This window comes from Otolemur garnettii, unplaced genomic scaffold, assembly GCF_000181295.1.
Source record: "Otolemur garnettii isolate 467f Iridium unplaced genomic scaffold, OtoGar3 scaffold00010, whole genome shotgun sequence".
Taxonomy (NCBI): Eukaryota; Metazoa; Chordata; class Mammalia; order Primates; family Galagidae; genus Otolemur; species Otolemur garnettii.
In genome coordinates, this window is record NW_003852405.1 from 36,924,581 (window position 1) to 36,947,143 (window position 22,563).

Genomic DNA, 22,563 nt, shown 5'->3' on the forward strand with positions numbered 1-22,563 from the left:
ATCACTAAGTCAGGGCACTATTCAGTTAAATGTTGACTCTGTTCATCACTAAGTCAGGGCACTATTCAGTTAAATGTCAACTCTGTTCACATCACTAAGTCAGGGCACTATTCAGTCAAATGTTGACCCTGTTCACATCACTAAGTCAGGGCACTATTCAGTTAAATGTCGACTCTGTTCATCGTCACTAGGTCTCTGAGATAGGCTGATGGTGGTGCTCACTCCTGTATCAAGCTGCAGGCTGAGGCTTGGAGGGGCCTTTCTAGGACACTGTGGTGAGTGTAAAACACCAGAGGTGACTGCCCAGGCCGGCGGGTCGCAGCCTGGTGCTCATGGAACACAGGGAAGCAGGCGACACAGGCTCTCCGCTGAGCGACTCAGGAGAAACTGACCACATCCCAGATGCAGGCCATGAGCCGTGCGAGTGTGAGTTATTTCTCAAGCTACATTTACAGTGTGTTCACTCACTCACTCACTGCACAGCCGCCAACACGCGCTGTGGGAGGCCTCCGAGCATTTCTAGGGAGTCCACCTAGCCCCCCTCTCAGCTCCTCCTGCCCATCATGAGGCTTCTCTGCTGACTCTCAGGCTGAAATGTCCCCCTTAAGCCCCTGTGGCTACTTAAATCTTCTGGAGCTTCAAATACCAGTGCAGTGTCTGTCTCTTCCTCAAAGACCAGCCTCATCACTCAAGGACATGCTGAGCTCCCCTCTCTCTGGAAAGCTGTGGCACCTACAGCAATTTCTGGCCACATAGTAGGTGGGCATTAGTAACAAGCTGCTGACACTCAGTGCTGCCCAGTGCTGGCCGCATGGTAGGTGGGCACCAGTGACGTCACTGCTGACACTCAGTGCTGCCCGCTCTGAGGCCGCCACTGGGCATAAACACAGTCTGCTCCTCCCTTAGCAGGGCCTAGCTCTCTTGGCTGGGTCTCACTTTCCCAAGTCTTCTCAGACTTCTTTTCTCCAAAAATATATAACTCAAACAGTACAGCTGTGCCCAGTTTAATCTCTCTTCACCTCCCAGACAGATCTGCAGAGAAGGGGCTGGACAGGGTTTGTCCGGTTCCTCCCAGCAGGGGCCAGCAGACTGTGGAGTTACCTGGCCACCGTTCCCATCAGTCAGGGCAGAGCCACATTGCCAGTGACACTTGCACACACAGATGTGTTCATCTGGGAGGGAAGGCGTCCCAGACGCCGCTCAGATCTTGTCTGAACAGGTGGAGCTGCTTGCTCCAGCATTATCAATTCCTCTGTTCTAGATATCCAGATATTTTTTCCTTAACCCACATAATCAGTCTGATGCATTCTTAGGAGAATGAACCTGTGGATACTTATTCCTAAGGGGAGCTGTATAGAGTGTTTTATGTTCTATTTCTCTGATATCCTCCACAGTGCCTGGGTGACACGGGACTTGTAACTACATAATTTTCAATTATAAGAGATGTAAAGGGAAGATTAATATTAGAAAGCAAAGCAAGTTGAAATGCCATCCCTTTTTATAAATAACTCAAATGCTGGGTGCTATTCTTGATAACCAGCTCAAGCACGCGTCCAATCACACTGTTTTGTAAATACACTGCATGCGGTATGGTGCTTCCAAAAGAGGATGGGCAGGTGTGAAACAGGCCACAACTACTCACATCTAACGCAGGCGTGGAAAGGAGCACGTGGGTTGACTGGGCCACGTCGGCAGCGTGGAGGCTGTTGTGATACGCCACGTCAGAATGGTAATGGTCCTCCAGAGTCATCATGTAGGTCACGAAGGTGTCAGATGAAATTTTGAATGTCTTTAGGAGGTCTCTTTCCTGTGCGGGAAAATTGATTAGAACATAAGGACGTGGATGCCCCCAAATGGGAGAAGGTTAAGTCACAAAAGTGAAGGTTAAGTTGCAAAAGTGGAAAGCCGCCGTGCCCTGCAGCCACCGACCTGGAAAATGGCGTACATTATGCAGGTGAGCGGGCGGTTGTGCGAGTACCCGGCCACGTTGAAGATGTTCAGGCCCCACTTGTTCAGGTCTTCCAGCTCCTGTGGTCAAAAACAGAGGGATTTAAGAATGGATAGCTCTGTTGGTGCGCCTCAGTCTTTTAATTTATTTTCTGGGTGCTGGCTGGAATTTCAGATGCCTATTTAGGAGTGCTCTAGCTGTGTGAAAATCTGAAAATAAAATGGCCTAGTAGGAGGTTGGTGTCCTTTTCACAATAGCTACAAGTTTCTCTATATTCTTTTTTTTTTTTTTTTTAGAAAAGAGAGAATGTGTACCATGTTTCCCCCCAAATAAGACACTGTCTTATATTTGTTTTTTCTCAAGAAGACACACTAGGGCTTATTCTTACTTTCCATGCCAAAATGCATGGTGTGACTATGTAGATATGCTGCATAGCCACGCCCATCACTAGGTCTTATTATCGGGGTAGGGCTTATATTTAACAAATGCATAGAAATCCTGCTAGGCTTATTTTGGGGGAAACATGGTATCTATCTGTAAGTTTAGCTCCTGGCCTATTGCTGCCACGTGGCGGACGTCAGTCAGTCCAAGCTGCTTTCCAAGGTGGCTGCAAGTGAGGGGAGGTCACTCTCCCTGTTTCCTGCCTCTCCCCTCGCTGCCCACTAGCCCATTAGTAATCGCTGGAAAACAGTCTCAGGGAAACTCCTCAGCCTGGGTTATTATCACGTCAGGAAGACTCAGCTGCCAGAACGTGCATAAGTCAGCCCAATTTAATGTAAAAGGTCGTGATGAATGCCGGTTATGAATTACATCCTAAGCTCCTAGGCCACAGATGAACCTGGAGAAAAATCACTCAGGCCTGCGTTGTAGGATTATGGCAAGATTATCTAATTTAAGGAGTAATTTATTCCACTCCTACTAACTGCCCAGAGTAAGAGATCCAGGCTCTGCCCAGAGACTGGGCCGAATGTTTAACCAACTGACTCCAGCAGCTTTCAGAAAGTCTCACTGACAGCTTTCTAAGGTCTCACAGTAAGTGCCCGTCAAGTTCTCACAAGGAAGAAATGACTTTGTGGGAGGCTGTGAGGGTTTTTCCTCTGTCTTCCCCCATCACTGGAGTGCGGGCAGCTGGCTTCTCTTCTCTCCTCTCCAGTCCCGACCACAGGCACAGGTGTCTCCCTTGGTCACTGGCACATATTCTGTCCTCCAAATGTCCTCTGGGACAATTTAGACCTGCCTACTGGCCTCCCCTTGAATTTTTCCAGTATCATTCCAGAAGGAAAGGTGATACTGTCCATTAACAAACTCAGCCCAGGACACTCCCTCAAATTAAGGGGTTCTTTGGTATGAAAAAACAATCTTTGATCAGGTGCCCCAGTGATGGAAAGAGACACCACTTTAGTTTCCTTGTCACAAGACTTAATCATTAAGCAGAAGCATGCCCGCTACTTTCTACAAGGCTCACGGGCATCCGTCTGCCGCACATCCGGCCACGCACCTTGGCCAGGTGGTCTTCGTTCTCCGTGCTGACTCCGAAGCGTGAGATGCTCGTGTTGTTGAGGCTGGAGCTGTGCATCAGCTTCTTCACCCCGCTGATCTGGGTCATGAGCTGCTGCTTCTTCTTTTTCTCTCTGTCCTTCTGGGTGGGCGATGGGATCTCCACATCATTCTGCTTGTCTGCAACACAGAAAGGGATGTGTTTGTCAGCACTTCTGTGACAAGGAGAACCTACCATAGTGTCCAAAACACTGCCAACCTGCTACATGGCTTTGACGCTCATAAAGGATCCCACAGCATCATGTCAGTGCGTCTCCGGGATGCCCTCATGAGGCGGGCAAGGAGACAGGCGATCTGCCATCCCACATTATTGATGAGCAAACTGAGGCCCAGCGGGTGAAGGACTTGTCCAAGAAGCAGTGAAACAGAATGTGACCTCACCTCTTTGTTTTTAGTGTGATTTAGGAGAATTACACTTATGTATGTTCAAGGTAGGACATCAATGTTTTGATATTTTACATGCATTTTTTATCGAAGTGAGTGACTTCTGTGTTTCTATGACAAATAATGCTCATTACTCAAACCCAAGTTAATCAAAATAGCCTTTACAGTCTGCTCATTTTATTTTCAGACTTAAAAATACATATGATTTTAGCCAGGTCCAATTGAATTGAGCGATAGGTAGAAGAGTAAGCGGCTTGTGATTTTCATCTATTTTAAAGCCTGGCTTCCCTGCTATGCAAGGTTCAGAAGAAGACCCTAATTTCAGTTTCATTTCAGCCTGTGCCTGTCTATTAATTCTACTAGTAAATAATAGCAAGGTCTCTCATTTGTAATAGGGATAATACTCAGTAACATATTTATGATTATTAATGATATACAGTTAATTTCATTTGCTACTTTAAAACATTATGTTATATTAAGGTAAGTGAAGAGCTAGGATTAGTGGAAAACAGTATCTACCCGTGTAGGGAAGCTCTTTCCTTGTGTTACATTATTAAACATACTGGCAATCAAATATCCCACATCATGTCACAGGGGTGTATCCTGAGTGCCTCTGAGAAATGCATCAACTCATTCAGCCACAAGGATGCCTGTGAGTCCACAGAGGCAGTAACGCATCAGACTGCTTGACCACGACCTTGCTGAATGAGGTGACGCCCTGGGGGTGAAGGAGTCAATGCAGCTTCAACAGTGCCTCACATATATCTTTTTATGGTGAGAATTAGCAGAGAGACAACCTCTGCATTTGAAAATGACATGCTCCCAGGTGGCATGCTGGAGTCCGGGCTATTTGCTGTCAGACCCCTGCAGATGACAGCACAGTCATGTCCTCCCCAGAGACTCTGCCCGCTCACAGGCCCCTGTGGACGCTCCAGCAGACAAGGAGAGCACAGGAGGCCATGCTGGCTTCAGGCACAGCGTGCCACCTGCCCGCGAGGCTGGGACGTGGGAATTCTTAACCCCTGGGTACCCAGCAGCTCCCAGAATCATAACCTGTGACTCTTGAATGGGGAGGAATTTTAGTAGAAATCTGTCAGTCCAGGGGTTTCCGACCTATTCAGATGTCAGAAGCACCTAGGAAACTTCTAAAAAATACAGATTTATGAGCTCCGCCCAACCCTGCTGAATCAGTATTTTTTGAAGATTCCTAAGTGACTTGGACGATCAGAGCTGGATTTGGGAACCAATAACAATTCCACACTCTCATTTTTCAGATGAAGTCAGCAACTTGCCCAAGCTCAAAAGGCATATACAACACAGTTATTTATTTTGCCATTACTTTGTCCCAGACACAGTGACTTAACAGTTCAGAGCCCAGGCCTTGAGGCTCCTATTAAAAATCTCTTTTCCGGTGCTTGCTTTGGCAGCACATGTACTAAAGTTGGAATGATACAGAGAAGATTAGCATGGCCCCTACGCAAGGATGACACACAAATCCGTGAAGCATTCCATATTTTTAAATAAAAATAAAAATAAATAAAAATAAATCTCTTTCCTGCTGTGCTCTCTCTGGCATAAAAACTGTATATTACGATATTCTTGAAATTGCTCTTCTCCCTGGCACTTCATTTCTAATAATCACTACTTTTTTTGCTGGAATGAAAGGCCACCCTAGCTCCTAACCCTTTCCAGGCTCTCTCTTAATCTGTGGTTCAAGAGGCTGTTAGAGTCTCGGGTGCCACCGCCTAGCCGGCCATTTCTAGTGGGACCAGCAGCTTCTCCCCTTTGTGTAATTAAAGATCACTGTGACAGTGAGGGAGCCGTGACTCTGCCGTGTCTGGGACACTGCAGTGAACAGTGTGGGTGTGACATCAGTGGGGGTCCCCTGTGCAGAGCCTGGAACAGCCAATGGGTCTCTCTGCTCTGAATTCCCTCTGTTAAATGCTCACTAGCCAGACAATGTGGAAATGACCTGAAACACAGACTCAAAAATTCATGATAAACACTCAGCGAATTTACATTTACAGAATGGTCAGAATCTAGTGTGGAAACAGTTGGCCGGTCTAAAACAAATAAAAAACAGATACAAAAATGGCCTCCTCCAAGCTCTGCTAAGGGCATAATTTGATTCTCTCTTTTTCCAAGATCTCACATGTAATCACTTAGAATTCCTAAGCTCCTTTCCTGGAGTCTTGAAAACTGCTAGTCCCAGCTTTTGAGATGGTGGGCAGGGGGGTTACAAGGATGATTTTTCTCTGTCTGTGAAATTATTAACAGTAAATATGACATCAACAAATCTTGATTTATGCGATCTCCACCTGACTCCTGCTCTGCTTCCTCTGAAGCACTTTGAACTTCCCTGCCCCTTGGCAGCATCGGCAGGTGTCAGGATGAAAAGGCCCACTGGCCACCTTTCTCTCTGCCCACCAGATGGATAGAGCACAAGCTCACAGATCTCACCATCCAGGGGTTTCCCTCCTCCCAGGATGACACATCCTAACTCGTCAGGGCGCTGGGACAGTGATCACTAGGCCCGACTCAGATTGCCAAGTTCTTCTCACTTTGTGTTCACTGGGGTGGTTGCCGGGTTCTTATATGAGTCTTTTATATCACTGGAAGAATATGTAGGCCCAAGAATCCTGATTTCCAAACAATATACATATTACAAGAATGCCCTTAAATGTGATTTTCTTCTGCTCGTTCTGAGTTCCTAACAGCCTTCTTTCCTAGTCCAAGGAGTGACAGGGTGTGTAGGTCTAGAGGTCCACAGAGCTGAGGCCTAGTCCTGGGTCAGGGACATAACGGCCCAGTGACCTTGGTCAAGGTACTTCACCCCTCCAGGCCTCCTTGTTTTCTCCAGCAAAGCAAGAGGATGGGGCCACGAGGCCGTGAGGGGCCTTCGCCGAGCAGACGGTTTATGAAGAGGCCCCTCCAGGAGCACTTGCCGTGCTCACAGGGGAGACTGGCCGTCCCACGGCCTTCTCTGCAGTCTGGAAACAAACTTTGTTTGTGTGTTCATTTTTTTTTTTAAGGTTGTCAAATTATAAGCCTAGGTTTCATCACAGAGAACCCAGGTGGTCAGATGCCTTAGCAGAGCTGATAAACTTGGTCCTTTGTTAGAGCCTGTGTCGGAGCCAAAAGGGACCTGGGATGTCACCTGGGTCAGTGCTCCCATTCTCCAGGTGAGCCAGCTGATGCATCTTTTGGTTATATGATGTTTTCTTTCCTCCCTGTATTTTCCTAACTGCATTTACAATTCTAATCTGCCCATCCAGTCTGTTTGATGGTTTACCAACATACACTCAGATATATCACACACCCCGACCTCCTAAGGCTAAGGGTCTGTGAGGTTTGAGATTCTAATAACCTTCTTCAGCATCTGTTCTTGGCAATTTAACTTTTAGAACAGGGAAGCCAAACAATTGGTTTTCCTCAAGAGATCTGCCTAAATAGCAAATAGAATGTTCTAGAAAGAGTTGACGTTTGTGCCTTCTTGAGATACCAGCTGTTGAGATTGGGAGCTCATCTTTCCTGTCTTATGGGCTGTGATGATAAAAAAGGTAATTAGTAGACACAGATATTCTCATTTCCTCGGTTAGAAGATACTGAAGGGCCCCCAAATGCAGAGGCTGCTTAGCCCCGGCTGGGCGAGGCAGAGCTCAGAGGCTTCGTGTCGCCTTGACATTGGTAGGGAGGGGTCGGACTGGTGCTGGCATTTTAAAGTACAATGTTTATAAAAACAAAAATGTGGTCTTTCCCTTGTTTATTTTATTTTCCTCTTTGTTAGCTATTAACCTATAATAGATGTCCCTACAGCAGCCCCCGGTTATGAAAAATGATGGGTTGTTACACAAAACAGGGGACACCTGGAATGTCAGAGGAAGAGCCCCATCTTCAAAGCGATAAAGGGGGAAGAAAGGAGGAGAAAAGGATGGGGATGTAATGTTTTCCGCACGCAGATTCTAGCCACCCCTGAGAGCCAGGATGCAGGAGAAACTCTTCTTTGTTCTCCCACAAAGGCTGCTGCAGCTGGCAGAGCTGGGTGCTGCAGACTCTGACACAGCCAGAGGCACCTGCACGTCACTCTGGTGCTGCAGACTGGAGCTAATGCAGTGAGTTTTAGACCAGGCGGCTCAGAGGGAAAGCTGATGGATCTGCTGGTAGCAAGAACTGCTTTGGTGTTAGAGAAACAGGATTGATTTTTTAAAATAAAACCAGAAGAGGTCCATGTTTCCATGAGATATCTAGGCAAATGCTCATTGATTTAAAATTATGTGGCTGTGTCAAAAAGGGGGAGGGTGTGAGGTTCAGCTGTAAAAATGGGCCATTTCTTTGGAAAATAAGATTTTATAAGCAGGGATAAGTCAGCAGCAATTGAAAGTAAACAGAGTCAGAATCCAGATGCTGCCCATTCACTCTGAAGTGCAAATTTGCAGATACTGTAAGCCTTGTTAAATCAAAATGGTCCAAATAGGTTCATTATACAATAGAATGGCTTTTAAATCTGAGATCAGGAAATAGCTGGTAATCAAACAAGACACAGGACGACGGCCAGGAGCACTGATGCAAACCTTTCCAGTCAGTGCTGTGTGTTAAATACTGGCCACGTAACGCGGGGAATAACAAGAAAGGATCCCGCTGGGAAGATGACCCTACTCGCAGGACAGGAAATCTTTCAAAAATATGAAAAATTTCCCCTCACCATCCGTTTATCTTTAAGAATTAACTTAGCAAAGTGATAATAGAATTTTTCCAAAGCTTATTCTCATGGACCAAATTACTATAGAATTATTTCTCAGCCACATCCCTTATAAAGCACCTTGGAGGAGACCTTTTGCTTGAAGCCTCGTTACTGGAAGAATTTAAAGAACCCCACTCTGTCAGCAGAGCCAGTGGTGCTGTCCCCTGGTGAGACGGAACCTTGTCCGTTACTTCAGAGTCTTGGCAGGGATAGAAGCTGGCAGGCCAACGGGGGCCCGAGGGACCTATTAATAACATCAGCCCATAACGACCCTCTGTCTTTGATGTTTAGTCTCATTCACTTCTTAAATATCATCTCCCTGCTTATTTTTCCCCTTTGAAGATTGCCCTTACTTATTATTTTAAATGGATTTTTCTATGACTTAGCCCCACACCAAATTCATACCAGGTTGTTCCTGATGCAGTGTAGAGATCAATGCTGAAAATCCCCAGTTATGAGACAGGTTCCCCAGTTGACAGCTTACCTAAGAAAGTATTTGAAATGTATTCCGACACCTGGTTCCCTGACCGGCTCATCTCTGAGAGGTGTGTCAGCTCCCGGTTCAGCATTCTCTTGAACTGTTTATTTAAAAAAAAAAAAATTAACCACCTTAAAAATAGTATATGATCCCCTTAAATGTCTAATTTCACTGTGTAGGAATTGAGAGATTGGATGAGTAAATACCGTAAGATAAATACACTGTTTCTACAAAATATAATACACCTTTAATTTAAAATTATTCCAACATCACCTTGGGAAAAAACATTTTCTTAAGAGTCCTTAGAATTAATGCCTGATTTCTTTTGAAGGTGCAAACATAGGAGAAAAAATTTTAATAGAGGTCACGATAACTTCACTCTAAAACATAGCTACTTTTAAAATTACATTAGTCTGAAATTAACTCTAAGATGTAATTTGAGGTAACAATCTATTCTGTGAGAGGAGATTATATATGAAAAGTTTAAGAGAAAATGAAAGAAAAACAAGAGGCATCTTTTACAGAATTGAGTTGATTAAAAAGAACCAGATTAAAATACAGTACAATGCATTTAAATACCATGTATGATAACACACCCTAGCTTTACAATATGAAGTCCTAGTGGCTTAAATGAACACACAGATCAAATCATTGCAGATGCCCACGGATGTCCTCTACTTCACAGAGAAAACATGTAAACGCTTCACATTCTATTGGAGACACATAACACAGTCAAATGAACCCACCTTGATATAACCCCAAGACACAGATAACAAGTAGTTTGCCTCGGGCATTTTGGAATATTCTCCTTGCCACAGTCCTCAGATAGCTTTGGGAGAATTCCTGGTTCTGAGAAAGCAAGCCCGAAAGGACCAGGAATGCCCTGCAGATTAGTGGCAAAATACTCAAAACTTAGAAAAGACGAAACCTCCAGAATCTATGGCATTTCCTAATCCAAACAAAGCCCGTCTTCGCACACCATCCTTGCAAAGAGTCCGTTCTCCCTGCCTGCTTCCTGGCAGCAGAGGGTAATGAAATCAGGGATTGCACGAAGGCGCGGAGACTGTCCGGATGCACCCGGCTGGCAGGCTGAAGCACTTATGAATGATGGAGTCTCGGTGGCTGAAGGGGTTTCCACGCTACACTCGTCCTACTCAGCTGAACTCTGAAAGGAAGGAGCAATGCTTTTCTCCTGCGGAGTTGCCAGGCTGGGAAACACAGCCATCTTTTTAAAAGGAGAAGATTAAAATGGAGGAAGCCCCATGAATATTAAAGTAAATCTGAAGTCAGCACCCTCCCCCATTTCAAGCTGGGATTCCTTAACCCTCTCTCTCCTCTGCAAACCAGCACTCCGCAGAGGCAGCCTCCACCCCTTGATTGTTTCAAAGCTGTGTGCATTTGATAAATTTACTTTCTGAATATTTAAACAAATCCTGAAAAAAAAGGTTGAAATTGTGGCTGTTTTTAGACTAGGCTTCTAGTATATAAGACTTTTTTTTTTTTTTTTGACTAGCCTTTTGGAGGTATTTGCCTGCTAAGCTGTGCTGATACACTTACCCCTTTTCACAACAAAATGGATGGAATGGAATTAGTTTATTTCCTTTGAAAAGCACTTCACATACAGCCTGCAATTTTCTGCACTCCGTCAGCTCATTAATGCATATTTGCATTCGGCAAATGCATTTAACTCATTTCACCTTTCGACCTGGGATCTGGAGCGTATTAGGAGATACAAAACCTGACTGCTGAATGAATGGTGAATTATTTGGGGCTGTGAGTGCTTGTACTTGTTTGATATTTTAGTGATATATCTTCCAACCCATGTGAGAAATACTAGGAGTTACATGCATTTTACTTTATTTTAGCAGCCCAGGGTGTGTTGAGAAAGTCATTCCTCTCTTGTACGTTTCTCTCTTTCTCTTGCTCCTTGTCAGCCTTGGGGAACAGGCAGGAGGAAAGCCTGAAACCAGAGCTGTGCTGGGGTGGGGTCCCCACTGGGCCCATCCCACTCTCCTTGCTCCCCTCCCCTCCTTGCTCTTCCCCTCCACCTTCAGGCGTTCACTTATAAGCTTTCTTGTTGAGGGGACAGCAAAGCACCACGGCAGTGGCCCCCGCTTGCCACCGGGTTCCCTTCCTCCATGCCCTTCGTGCTTGGCTTCAGCCGTCCAGCCTCAGTCATGCCACTGCCCTGTCCAGTAGACCTGCCTTTTGAGTGGAAGCCAATGCAAGTTAGTGTCGCTGCCTGCTGGCTCCCCAAAGATGTTCCATCACCCTCCTTGTGGGTGACCCGGCTTGGGTAGGCAAGTGTGTTTTTCATTATCAGTATATTAATAGTGATTTTAAACTGGGATCTCTTAATCAGTCGCCTCAGCTAGAGTATTTTACTTGTTGAACTCTGTGCGATTTTGAACCCCAGCTGAATCACACAAATTCCAAGTTGCTTATTTTTAAAGACACAACTGCTCAGTCATAATGGCCTCTCAGTTTCTGTCCTCAAAAGACAGACGCACTGAAGACTCTGAAGCTGGAGAAGGCCGCTTCATACGCTCTGATCTCTCAGCTGAATTCTGGCACAGACACAGACTTTACTTGAGCAGTTGTTAAAAGAATCTTGTAAAAACCTTGGAGATAGACGGTTTCTTCCATAATTTTCTCTGCACTGGACTTAGCCAAATTTAACATTCAATCATCTCACCTAGGTCCCTTTGCTCTCTCTGAAATATTTAGGAACATTTTGGAGTCAGTCTGGTTTGTACTAGTTCCATAATACCATTTTATCGTGTATTTGGCAAATGTTCCTTGAATACCTAAAATGTCCATGCGAAGCTGTGACACACAGCAGAGAAACAAACCAAACGCTCTTTCTGCTCGCACTCAGCTTTCATCACAGTAGCGCTGGTCAGCTAGCTCAGGGCTTTCATTACTGGTCAGCTAGCTCAGGGCACACTAGTAACCACAACAGTGGCCTTCTCAAGAGGATGGGGACAGATCTTTATCAGCCACACTGGTCCCTTTGCTCAGTCACCACGAGCAGAGGAACATGGGCTTTTTTCTTTATTTTCCTTCTACAGCACCCACTGCAAGGGGAAGCGGCCGGGAGACACTGCAGACCAGTCCTGACGGGGGTCAGGGAGCTGCTCTCAGCTACGGGACTGGAAACACCACACCTCTCGCCTGCCCTGCACGCCCGAGACAGGCCGTGTGCTCATGCTGCTTCCTGAACAGACGACTGTCACCATCTTCCTTCCCACGTCCGACGAGCTCTCCTGGGAGCCATTTGATAAAGGGATGGTGATGCCACCAGAACACACAGTCACCTTAAGGGAACTGTAAACACCGGCCTGGACGAGGCAGGCAGATGGAGGTCAGTCAGTCTCAGACGCCAGCCCAGTGCTTTACAGGTTGCTTAGCAACAACCGAAGGTCCCTCCCCGCCAAGGGAGGCCCGACCACACCACTGAGGCTATCACTGCTCTCATCAAAAAGCCCATTATGTCGGCTCTGCAAGCTCCGGCAGACAGACGTGGCCTTCCAGGAACAGACAGGGGTGCCTTTTACATTCCAGTAATGTAGATTTCAGCTAGCACAGTTACGCCGGCCTGTGTGACCAGGCTCACCCAGACAGGAATTATGTCTGAGGTGAAGGCTGAGGTGATAGCTGGGCGGCAGGGCTGAGCTGGTCTTCCAGTATTGGGCTCCCATAGGACAGTTGTCCCTGGTGGTGCCGTGGGTGGGTCTCAGCTCCCCTGACAGTCCTGCCAAGTCACGTCACCCTTCATGTGTAAAATGGGAGACGTGTGACTTCAGGGTCTCGGCTTCCCAGCCCTAACTTTTCATAATTCTGTGATACGTTTCATAGCAGCCTTCTACATCTTGACCACATTATTTACCAGCAACCAACACTTTCCAGAAAACAAAACTCCCTCCATACTACGGAGAAAAACAAGTCAACCTGGGATGGCTTCAGTCCATCAGGACACGTCATCAGCAAAGGAAGGACCCAGTTCTCACCCCTCAGAGTTTACGGTCCAGGAAGTTTGGAATCTCCCCGCCCGCTTATCAAGTTGGGTGTTTAGTCCAGACATGAAGGTGAAGCAGCTGCTGAGATAAACTGTGTCCCCAGGAGTTCCAGGGCTGAACAGGAGTGGAAATTATTTACTTATCAAATGCAATAGAGAATTCCACAGACAGGAGCTCACTATCTCAAAGATAAATATGTCTCGTGTACACAGACACTACTTAAGGATCTGCCTTCCAAGAAAACCCTGTCAGGGGCCACCTGGAAATAACAGCCCCAGAGGAAATGGCCAGAGTTCCTTTTCAACACGGACAAGCAAAGTTTGTGAATGAGCCGGTGGAAACCCAAATGCCTCCCACACCCTACTGAGCTTACGCCCAACACTAGATTAGTAAGCACTGCTAGAAAGTTCAGTTACATTTTGAAAAGGTAAGAAGGCATTATTTTCTACATAAGTGATTTAATATCAGTTATCTAGAATATGTTTTCTGTATAAAATAACCTATGATTTTTTAAAATAACTTCCTTTCATCATGAAAAGTTATTTTAAAAATATAGGATCACGAGCAACAACTGAGATTGAATTATCCTTGAACATTCAGTTTGATGGCTTTAGTTTTTCTTTAGCTTCATTGCTACATACAGAGATTTATTTCTCCTGAGCCAATTTCTTCTGAAGCAGGGGGATACTTCGTCATTGTCCTGTATTTCTCAGTGGAATGATCGCTTTCTTCTCAAACTTAAATGTGGGGATTCTAGGTTTCTAAGAATAAAAAATCCATGAAGCTAGTTTTAAGCATAAGACAGTGGTACTTTTAAGTAGATTAGGTCTGTTGGGGTGAGCAGAGGTCACGAGGAAGTGAATTCTAAGTGACCACAGCTATTCCTCAGCCTAAAGAGGAGACATCACAGGCACTCTCCTCTCACTGACAACTTCAGGATGAGGACCGAGGGACACGACTGCAGGGACGGGATAAAAGGTGTCAGAGGTGGAGGCAGCCAGGCGGCTGTGTGTGCAGGAGCCCCGCTGCGAGCCGGGCGCCAGCCAAGTGGGGTCTTCCTGTTTTTGCAGCACAAAACAACTGCCGGAGCCACTGAAGTCACAATGACTTTATAGGGACTGACTTTAGACTCATATTTTATACTTTGTGAGTCATGACTTAATAAGAATTCCCAGGCATCAGGAAAGTGCAGGGGCTGGAATCCCTCCTGAAGTCACAGAAGGTCAGTAGTGGGGGAGAGGCTGACGCCTGTGGGGCAGCTCGGCGAGAGTGGAGTAGACAGCCTGGCAGTCACACTCTTTCCAGACGTGCTGTCCTGGGTAAAGTGAATTAGCCAACTTCTTTTCTTTTAAGAAGAGCCTCATTTTGTCCCTAGGCTGCAGTGTGGAAGCATCATCACAGCTCAGGGCAACCTCAAACTCCTGGGTTCAGGAGAGTCCCCTGCCTCAGCCTCCCCAGTAGCTGGGATGACAGGTGCCTGCCAGCAGGCCTGGCTAGTTTTTCTATTTTTAATAGAAAAGGGTCTTGCTCAGGCTGGTCTCCAACTCCTGAGTTCAAGAGATCCTCCTGCCTCAGCCTCCCAGAGTGTTGGGATTACAGGAGAGGGCGCCTGTGCCGGCCTTCAGATGTCTAATTTCTAAGGCCTCTCTAGAAGGGGGTCTTCTACACCTCTGTTTTGCATGGGAAGAAATGAAGACAGAAAAAAGTAACATAAATCTGATTTTAAAATAAAAAAGAAAAGCTAGGGTGGCGATATGGTGTGCTTTGTCTAAAACCCCTCAGGAAACCCACATTTTCCACGACTCTTAACATGTCAGTGTGTCTGACAATGTGCATCTCATCACTTCCCTTCTTTCTATCTTTCCCTATAAACTATATCAATCATTTGAAACTGGATGTGCAGTTTCTTTGATGGCTTAAGTTGAATCCAGTGAGTTGTTAAGAGGGTGAAAGAAGGAATAACAGATACCCCATTGTCCACGTCAGCTACTTAACCAGAAACTAAAGCTCCATGATGGGTCAGCAAACAAGATCTGCTGTGCTGAAGTCTGCAGAACACAGCGAGGGCTTCCCACTGTCCAGGTGCCAAACCAGGAAGAAAGTCTCCTTAGACCCTTAGAACTGAGCAATGACCTTCCTCCCTTCCCTTGCTGCCATGATCATGGTCAGTATCTCAGAAGAAACAGGCAGGAAACTATCTACCATAATTCTACATCCACAGTCATGATGGAGCAAAAATAGAATCAGTTCTACTCCCTGGTTGGAGGTCAGTATCTGCTCAAGTGGCACGAGAAAAGGCAAAGTAGGAACAAACTATTAGCACCTTACAACAGAGAGTTGGAAAAGATGAGAGTGAAAACATTCAAGTGCAGCGTGCTGACTTGGGACTGACCAGGCCTGCAGGACCTCACAATCTCTGGGCATTTCTCCCAACCCAACGCCCTCCTTCACTATTGTCCGTTTTTCTTAGAATTTCTGAAATTTTTTCAAGAAGCGATACGACATATATTATTGGAACACTAAAAAGTTGACCTTTTCTATACCCAAAGAAATTTCCATAAGAATATTTTTAGAAATTTCTCATGGCCCAGCATTCTCTTAACTCTGAAAGTTGCTGTTGTGACACAATTAAGTGGAGAAAAGACACTGTAATCCCCAGCCAGAGCTCATTTTTGACATTTCTACTCCACCTCCTTAAAATCATCATGCAGCACATATACTGTCGTTAATATCAATTGTGTCGAATTCAGCGAGTGGCTCTCACTTGCCTCTGGAGACCTCAAGGTAATGGTCAATGGGCTGCTGTCCCTCCAGAAGCTGCCCTGGGAATCATCTGTTCTGGGTGGGTGTTTCTCAGGGGTGGGACAGCCTACTGGTCTGGCAATTTTCAAGATCAATTCTGGGGCTTATCAAATAAATAAAGGAAAATCCTGGGCTGTATAACCTCTTCTTCCCCCGCCCTCCAAAGCATGTGTGTGACCTGTTTTGGTGTTTTGAGGATGGTGGAGTATGAACATGAGGGTTGACAACCACCTGCCGTAGGATGGATGTTTGAACATATTTTTAAACTACAAAGGATGAAAACTGGAGTCTCATGTAGTTTTATCCTATTAAAAAAATAGTGATACTTGTTTTGCATGTTGTGTTCTCTGTTATTAGCGACTGTAACTTAGAAAAGAGGGGTGGCCTCTCGGAACAACGATGACATGCCCCGAGGTGTGCAGCCTGTTGGGCTCAGAGGGGGCTGCGAAGCTCCTCACCCAGGTAGGAGGCCACCGGTTGCGGGTCTGTCCTACCAGGGGGCTCTCAGCACAGAGACTCTAACAGCAAACACGACATCCTCATAGCATGACCTGGAGCATCTGAGAATTCAATGGGAATGAAAACCCACACTGTAACTTAGTCTCAGAAATGGGCAGGTCACGGAGTCTCTCAGAGACTTTAGACATGGGAGGATCAAGAGTCACGTGTGTAAAGTGGTTGGCAGTGTGTCTGGGGCCGGCTGCTGTCCTTTGGTGCACTCAGCTTGTCCTTGACGCTCAGCGTTATCTCTGAATTTTGAAAGAATCTGATCTCACGTCCCTTCTTCACTTCAGATTTGCTTTTGGGTGGAGGTTTCGGTTGGTTCTTTGGCTCTTAAATGCCCTTCTTGTGCTTATTGAGGGCAGCTCACATAATTGGCTGTAGAATTCCCATGGAGGGCTGCTGCAGGTGTGAGGCAGAGCCCTGTCACACAGATTATGTGACACGGGAGTTATTCACAGAGGTCCAGACTCACTGGTTGGCATTTAGATTATTCACCAGGCCAAGGAGTGTAAACCAGAATTGCCAGAAAGACACGAAGCTTGCCAGGTGCAAACAGTAACTCAAAATGGCCTTGCAAATCACACGCAGAAGCCCAGGTGGAGAAGCCCATGTGGAGTCCAGCTGTCGGTGACTCTACCCCTTCGTGCTTCCTTGACTCAGCTCTTTTTCTGCTCAAATTAAGAGACTTCACAAGTCTTCACATATTAACTAAAAGCCATGAATGGCCGCAATTGCCTGGCACAAAGGAAACTGGGCCAAGTACTCTGCGTTTTGCTCAGGTTTTCACGGTCAAGGTCAGTTTGGTTACACACACGGGTCGATGGAATCTGTGGCTGCACTGAGGGGTGTGGCAGCAACAGACCGGGAATGGAAAACACACCCAAAGACAGCAGAATGAAGAGGCCGCCATCCTCCAGACCAGCTTTCCCTTCTAGCCCACTTTACTCCTCACAGTGAAGCAGAAATAGAGCCATTCCTTCCTGGCAATTTTTAGCCCTAATACTATAACCTCATTGGGATCTTAATCATTATAAACCTGATTTCAAGTCTTGAGAACTTGCACTTAAAGCAGACCTAAATATGATCCCTGAGAGCTAAAATGCTACTGATGGCCGGAGGGCAGTCTTCAAGAATCTCTGTGAAAGCAGAGAGGCTTGGGCAGGACTGTTAAGGTGCCCAGAGTGGGTCTCTTGAGGGGTCTGAGCTGTGGGGAGGTTTTGGGGGGAGGGAAGTTCCAGAGGAGGGGTGAGGCTGCACCTCTCCACCCTCCAGTGACAGTGACTAGCTCACTGACAGCCTCAAGCCACGTTTTCAATAATCTGCTGGCATCAAGGGCAGAGAGGAAGTCGAAGTCTGTTGTTTTGATCAATGGAGCTACTAAAATTTTAGTGTCTTTTTAAAAATCTTTGTCCATTCTTCATATACGCACATACTTATCCTGTATCTTAAATTCTGGCCCCCCAGTAGAATCTCCTTTAAAAATATTTTCTTTTTTAGCTCAAGTTTTCTATATCTTATGTCAATATCCAAAAACACTTAGATTTCTTATTCAGTGAAGAATTAGGAATTTTCTTTTCATTTCTTACATTATATGCTAAGTAATTTCCTCTTACTTTGTCCTACTTCATAATACAAATAATGTGGCTGCACCTGTGGCTCAGAGGAGTAGGACGCCGGCCCCATATACTGGAGGTGGTGGGTTCAAACCCAGCCCTGGCCAAAAACTGCAATAATAATAATAATAATAAACATAATACAAATAATGATTAGAAATGGTAAAGACCAAAAAAACAAAAGGAAGATTATCAAGAATCTTTTAGGCAGGGAATTATTTCCCTTAGTAAGCATTCTATCAACGTGACCAGTTCTCCCTGAATCTTTTTCCCTTACTTTTCCCCTGCATTTACTCATTTTCAATCATTAGATTAATAGTTTATTATTATCCATATTTTATGACAAAATACTTTCAGTATCTGCTTACTTCAGAGGTCTACAAATTCTAACATTTATCTTACGCTGCCTCAATACATGAAAATGGGTCTCTATGGGCTGTGATTGAGGTTTATTTGATTTTAAATATTTTCATGGGATTATTACACTTATACTGTTTCTGAGCAGGTATCTGCCAACAGTGATGCACCTAATTCCACCAGGATGTTGTTACTATAGGTTCAAGAAATCACACAGGAGTTGTGAGAATGTCATAGGATCTGGGAAGAGGGTTAAACTGAGGTCTCCACCTTGACACGCCTCTCCAAGCTAACAGCTCAGCTGCACAGCAAGGAGGAGCCAAGTCTCGGCTGTTTTTTTCACTAGTTGGCAAAACTTTCCAGTTTATCTTCTCCAGTTACAGAGAGAGGAAGGAGAGGAATGGGAACAAGTCAGGAGAGTTACACTTGTCACAGAGGAGTTTTACTACTTAAACTTGGCATTGGAATTGGGAGAGTGCCTGGCACCGAGAGCCTTAGCAATGCTCATGCCTTCAACTCGTTAGCTCTGTGTGTGGGAATTTCAGCTCAGAAAATAGCAGAGATGCTGCAAAGTTACAAGGGTGAAAAGCTCAAAACAATAATCATAAATTGGGTAAGTTATTAATAGTACGTTTTGCACAACTGAATATGAAACAGCCATCAGATATTAGTAATAATTATTCATCACATGAAGAGATAGGATATTATGTTGACTAAAATAGCTGGATGTAAAAAAATAAAGCTGGACATAAATTATCTGTGGGGATCATTTCAGGGGAAGGTGAAAGTTCTAACCCTGGTTGCCGTTGTAAAGTGAAATTTTTTTCTGTGATGCTTTATATTTTTGTTCTTTTGCCTTCCTGCCTTCCTTCCTTCCTTCTTCCTTCCTTATTTTCTCGTTCTCCCTCTTTCTTTCTTTTCTATTTATTTATTTAATTTTTATTTTGTTTTTTTTGAGACAGGGTCTCACAATGTTCACCAGGCCAGAGTGTGATGGGTTATTGTAGATCACTACGCCCTTGAACTCTTGTGACCCAGCCTCCCAAGTAGCCAGGACTATAGGAGTACCCCACCATGCCTAGTTAATTTAAAAATATTTTATGTAGAGATGAGGTCTCATCTTGTTACTCAGGCTGGTTTCAAATTTCTGGGCTGAAGTGATCCTCCCGCCTCAGCCTCCGTAGTAGCTGGGACTACAGGTACACACCACCACACCTGGCTCATTTTTAAAATTTTTGTAGAGATAGAGTCTCACTATGTTGCCCAGGCTGGTTTCAAATTCCTGGCCTCAATGATTCTCCTGCCTCATTCTCCCAAAGTGCTGGGATTGTAGGCAGGAGCCACTTTGTCCAACTGTTCTATTATTAATTCAGAAATTTAATCAGCAAAGAATGAAGAAAAGCAACTAAGGCTGAGGCATTGACAGTAACTCACTCAATTATTTACTTATATATTTTGATCACCAATTTTTCAGGTCTACTAAATTAATTCTTCACTTGAGGAAATTAAGAAACTTTACAGCTTTGACTGGAGAATGAGATGGTGAACTAGTGGGGCAGCGGCACCTGCTGAACCAGAAGTGGCCTCCAGCTCCAGAGGAGCAGTCACTGCACTTGGAACGAGACCTGTATTTTAGTATCTTAATCCTACTAAGTGCCTTGTGACCCTGGAGAAGTCATCCCATAATAAAGTTGCTTTTCAGGTTGTGCATTAGATTTTACAAAGTTTTTTGTGGTACCTTATATATTTAATCCTCACTTTTTATTAGCAAGAAAACAGATACCTCAGCTTTCTCACCTATACAATGTCTTCAAATAGATAATACCTAAGGCTTCCTTTCAGGCTTAAAATTCTAGGGTTTTGTTTAACATAACTAGAAAGAAAATGTTTAGGTTTTTTTTGGTTTGATTTACCAAATTTCACCAATGTATTTTGATTTAATCAGTTTATCTTCATACTGTTTTATTTCCAAAATAACTACTTAAATTTATTTGTTTCAGATACCAAATGCCAACATCTCTTGTCCTAAATCTAAAATTTTTAAACTGGCTTAATCACTACTGCTTCCTGGCGTCTGTACTCACGTGTCACTTATATAACTGCTACAGGCTGTAATATTATTATACACTGTACTGTTAGCAAAAGTGAGGGTAACATGGCCATTTAAAGTTTCTGATAATCCATGTAAAAATTACCGTATTTGGGGGCGGTGCCTGTGGCTCAAAGGAGTAGGGCACCAGCCCCATATGCTGGAGGTGGTGGGTTCAAACCCAGCCCCGGCCAAAAACTGAAAAAAAAAAAAAATTACCATATTTTGAAAAAAAAATTAAAAGCTGAAAGTTATTGAGCCATAGGATACATTTTGTTTTAGTGAGTTCTCTAAACTTGAATCTTCGAGGGCTTTAGGTTTCAAAAGTGGTACATTTTTAAATTGCACGTAATTATCAGAAGGAAACGGTTGTGAGTGATGAGCAGCCCTGCGTGATTTATAGTTTTAAATCTCCATGAAGAAGGAAAGACTATCAGGTACTTCCCCAAACAGAAACAAAAGAAACAGGAGTCCCACTGTCTTCTTTGTTTCCCAATGACTTAACAGTCTTTTCTATGTGGAAACACTTGGCTACTTTAAAGCAGATCAAACAAAGGAAGTTCCAGTGAAACATCCAAGAGACTAAACAGCTGGGCCCCAGTGGGGGAAATGGCACGTCCCCACGGGCACTGCAGGGCAGGGCTGGTGTGCGGTGAGATGCCCTGGGAGGGGCTGGGAAGCACAGTGGCACAGCGGCACGGCACCCCCAGGACTGGGAAGGTCTGCCCTGGGCTCTTCTGGCTGACCATGGTCCTGCCTTCCCCACATCTCAGCCTACATGGTCTTTTAGAGGAATAGCCCCAGGGCAAGCTCTACCCTTGGCTTGTCTTTCATAGATAATAGTGGTACAGACTCTCTTATTTAGAGAAAAAAGAAAGAGGCAAACAAATGGAAACCAAACACTGCTTCTGCTCAGGTGTTAGAATTCTATTTTTCAAGACTTGTGTTTTAGAGTTATGTATGACACTCTTAACATAGTTATTCCCCCTCAGGTGGAGAGAGGCTTCCCTTAAAACCACTGATTCAGCAGATTTGGGGACTATTACCCTCTCTGATCCGCTACTCAGAGGAACAGCAATCAAAGGGGTGCTCCCTCACTTCATGCTGTTTGTCCTCTAGAGATCTGTTCACGTGGCTAGATGGGTAGGTTAACAGAGAGATGGGACTAGCTGCATTAGAACTCCGTGAAGGAAATGGTATCGTACAAAGTAATGCAGAACTATTTAAGTAAAGCACTCAGTAACTTTCAAACTCTTTGATTTGTTACATCTCGATAAGACTAGACCTTGGATTACTGAATTGCATTCTCAATAACTCTATTTTGCCATAGAAGGAATAATTAAACAATAATAGATAAAGAATAGACAAGTTAACCTTTACACTGACTTTTTCTTGAGGCAAAGTTCAAGGAAAACAGTCCCTGCATTACTCCGAGAAGGTTCTCCTGTCACCGTGGAGCCATGAGTGCTCTGTTTTATGGTTGTGTCACAGGTGGTGGAAAGGATGCAGCATGTTATGAAATTGCCCCAATTGTTTAAATGGTAGTAACATTTAAAAGAAAAGAAGGGCTTCTGTCCATTCTTCTTTCATTTTGTAAGGCAGGGCAAGAGGAAATTTAGTGGTGGGCTAAGGTCCTTTAAACAAAACCTTAGTATCTTATCTTAGGCCATGACTAAGAGAACTTTAAGAAACAAATTTTGAAGTTGGCACGCTGATCCCTGGCAGTCAGCAGATGAGTATGATGTTCTTTCCGTGACTACGAGTGCCTCACACCCATTTTCCACAGCCATGGTGATTCTTCCTGTGGATACTGCTGCTTAGCTCAGTTCAGGGCAGCTAATCGCCGAGGGCGGGGGAGCTGCAGATCAGGATTTGAACCTAACTCTACCCAGGATGGCTAGAGTTAGTGCATCAACCACTCCAGAATTCCCTGCGAAAAGTTGGTAAATGCCTTTCTACTTCTTTCTGTTTACTTTTCTCACTGGGATCACTGATGGTGAGTCAGATGACTCAGGTGTGAATCCTGCTCTCTCACTGGGATCACTGATGTGAGTCAGATGACTCAGGTGTG

The 22,563-nt window shown here is 44.8% G+C and overlaps 1 protein-coding gene and 1 non-coding gene across 2 annotated transcripts in view; one reads left to right on the top strand and one right to left on the bottom strand.

The window, feature by feature from the left end:
* The window catches only part of PDE4B (phosphodiesterase 4B), a 312,539-nt gene that overhangs the window by 8,721 nt on the left and 281,255 nt on the right, over positions 1–22,563 (bottom strand). The window contains exons 7-10 of the mRNA XM_003784243.3: positions 9,115–9,208; positions 3,447–3,625; positions 1,930–2,028; positions 1,643–1,807 (exon numbers count right to left, since the gene is read on the bottom strand). Of these exons, the coding sequence (XP_003784291.1) occupies positions 1,643–1,807; positions 1,930–2,028; positions 3,447–3,625; positions 9,115–9,208 (537 nt within the window). The remainder of the gene's footprint in view (positions 1–1,642; positions 1,808–1,929; positions 2,029–3,446; positions 3,626–9,114; positions 9,209–22,563) is intronic.
* On the top strand, positions 5,301–5,407 carry LOC111723345. Its single transcript, XR_002771909.1, has one exon. It is a non-coding gene; the product is annotated as a U6 spliceosomal RNA (small nuclear RNA).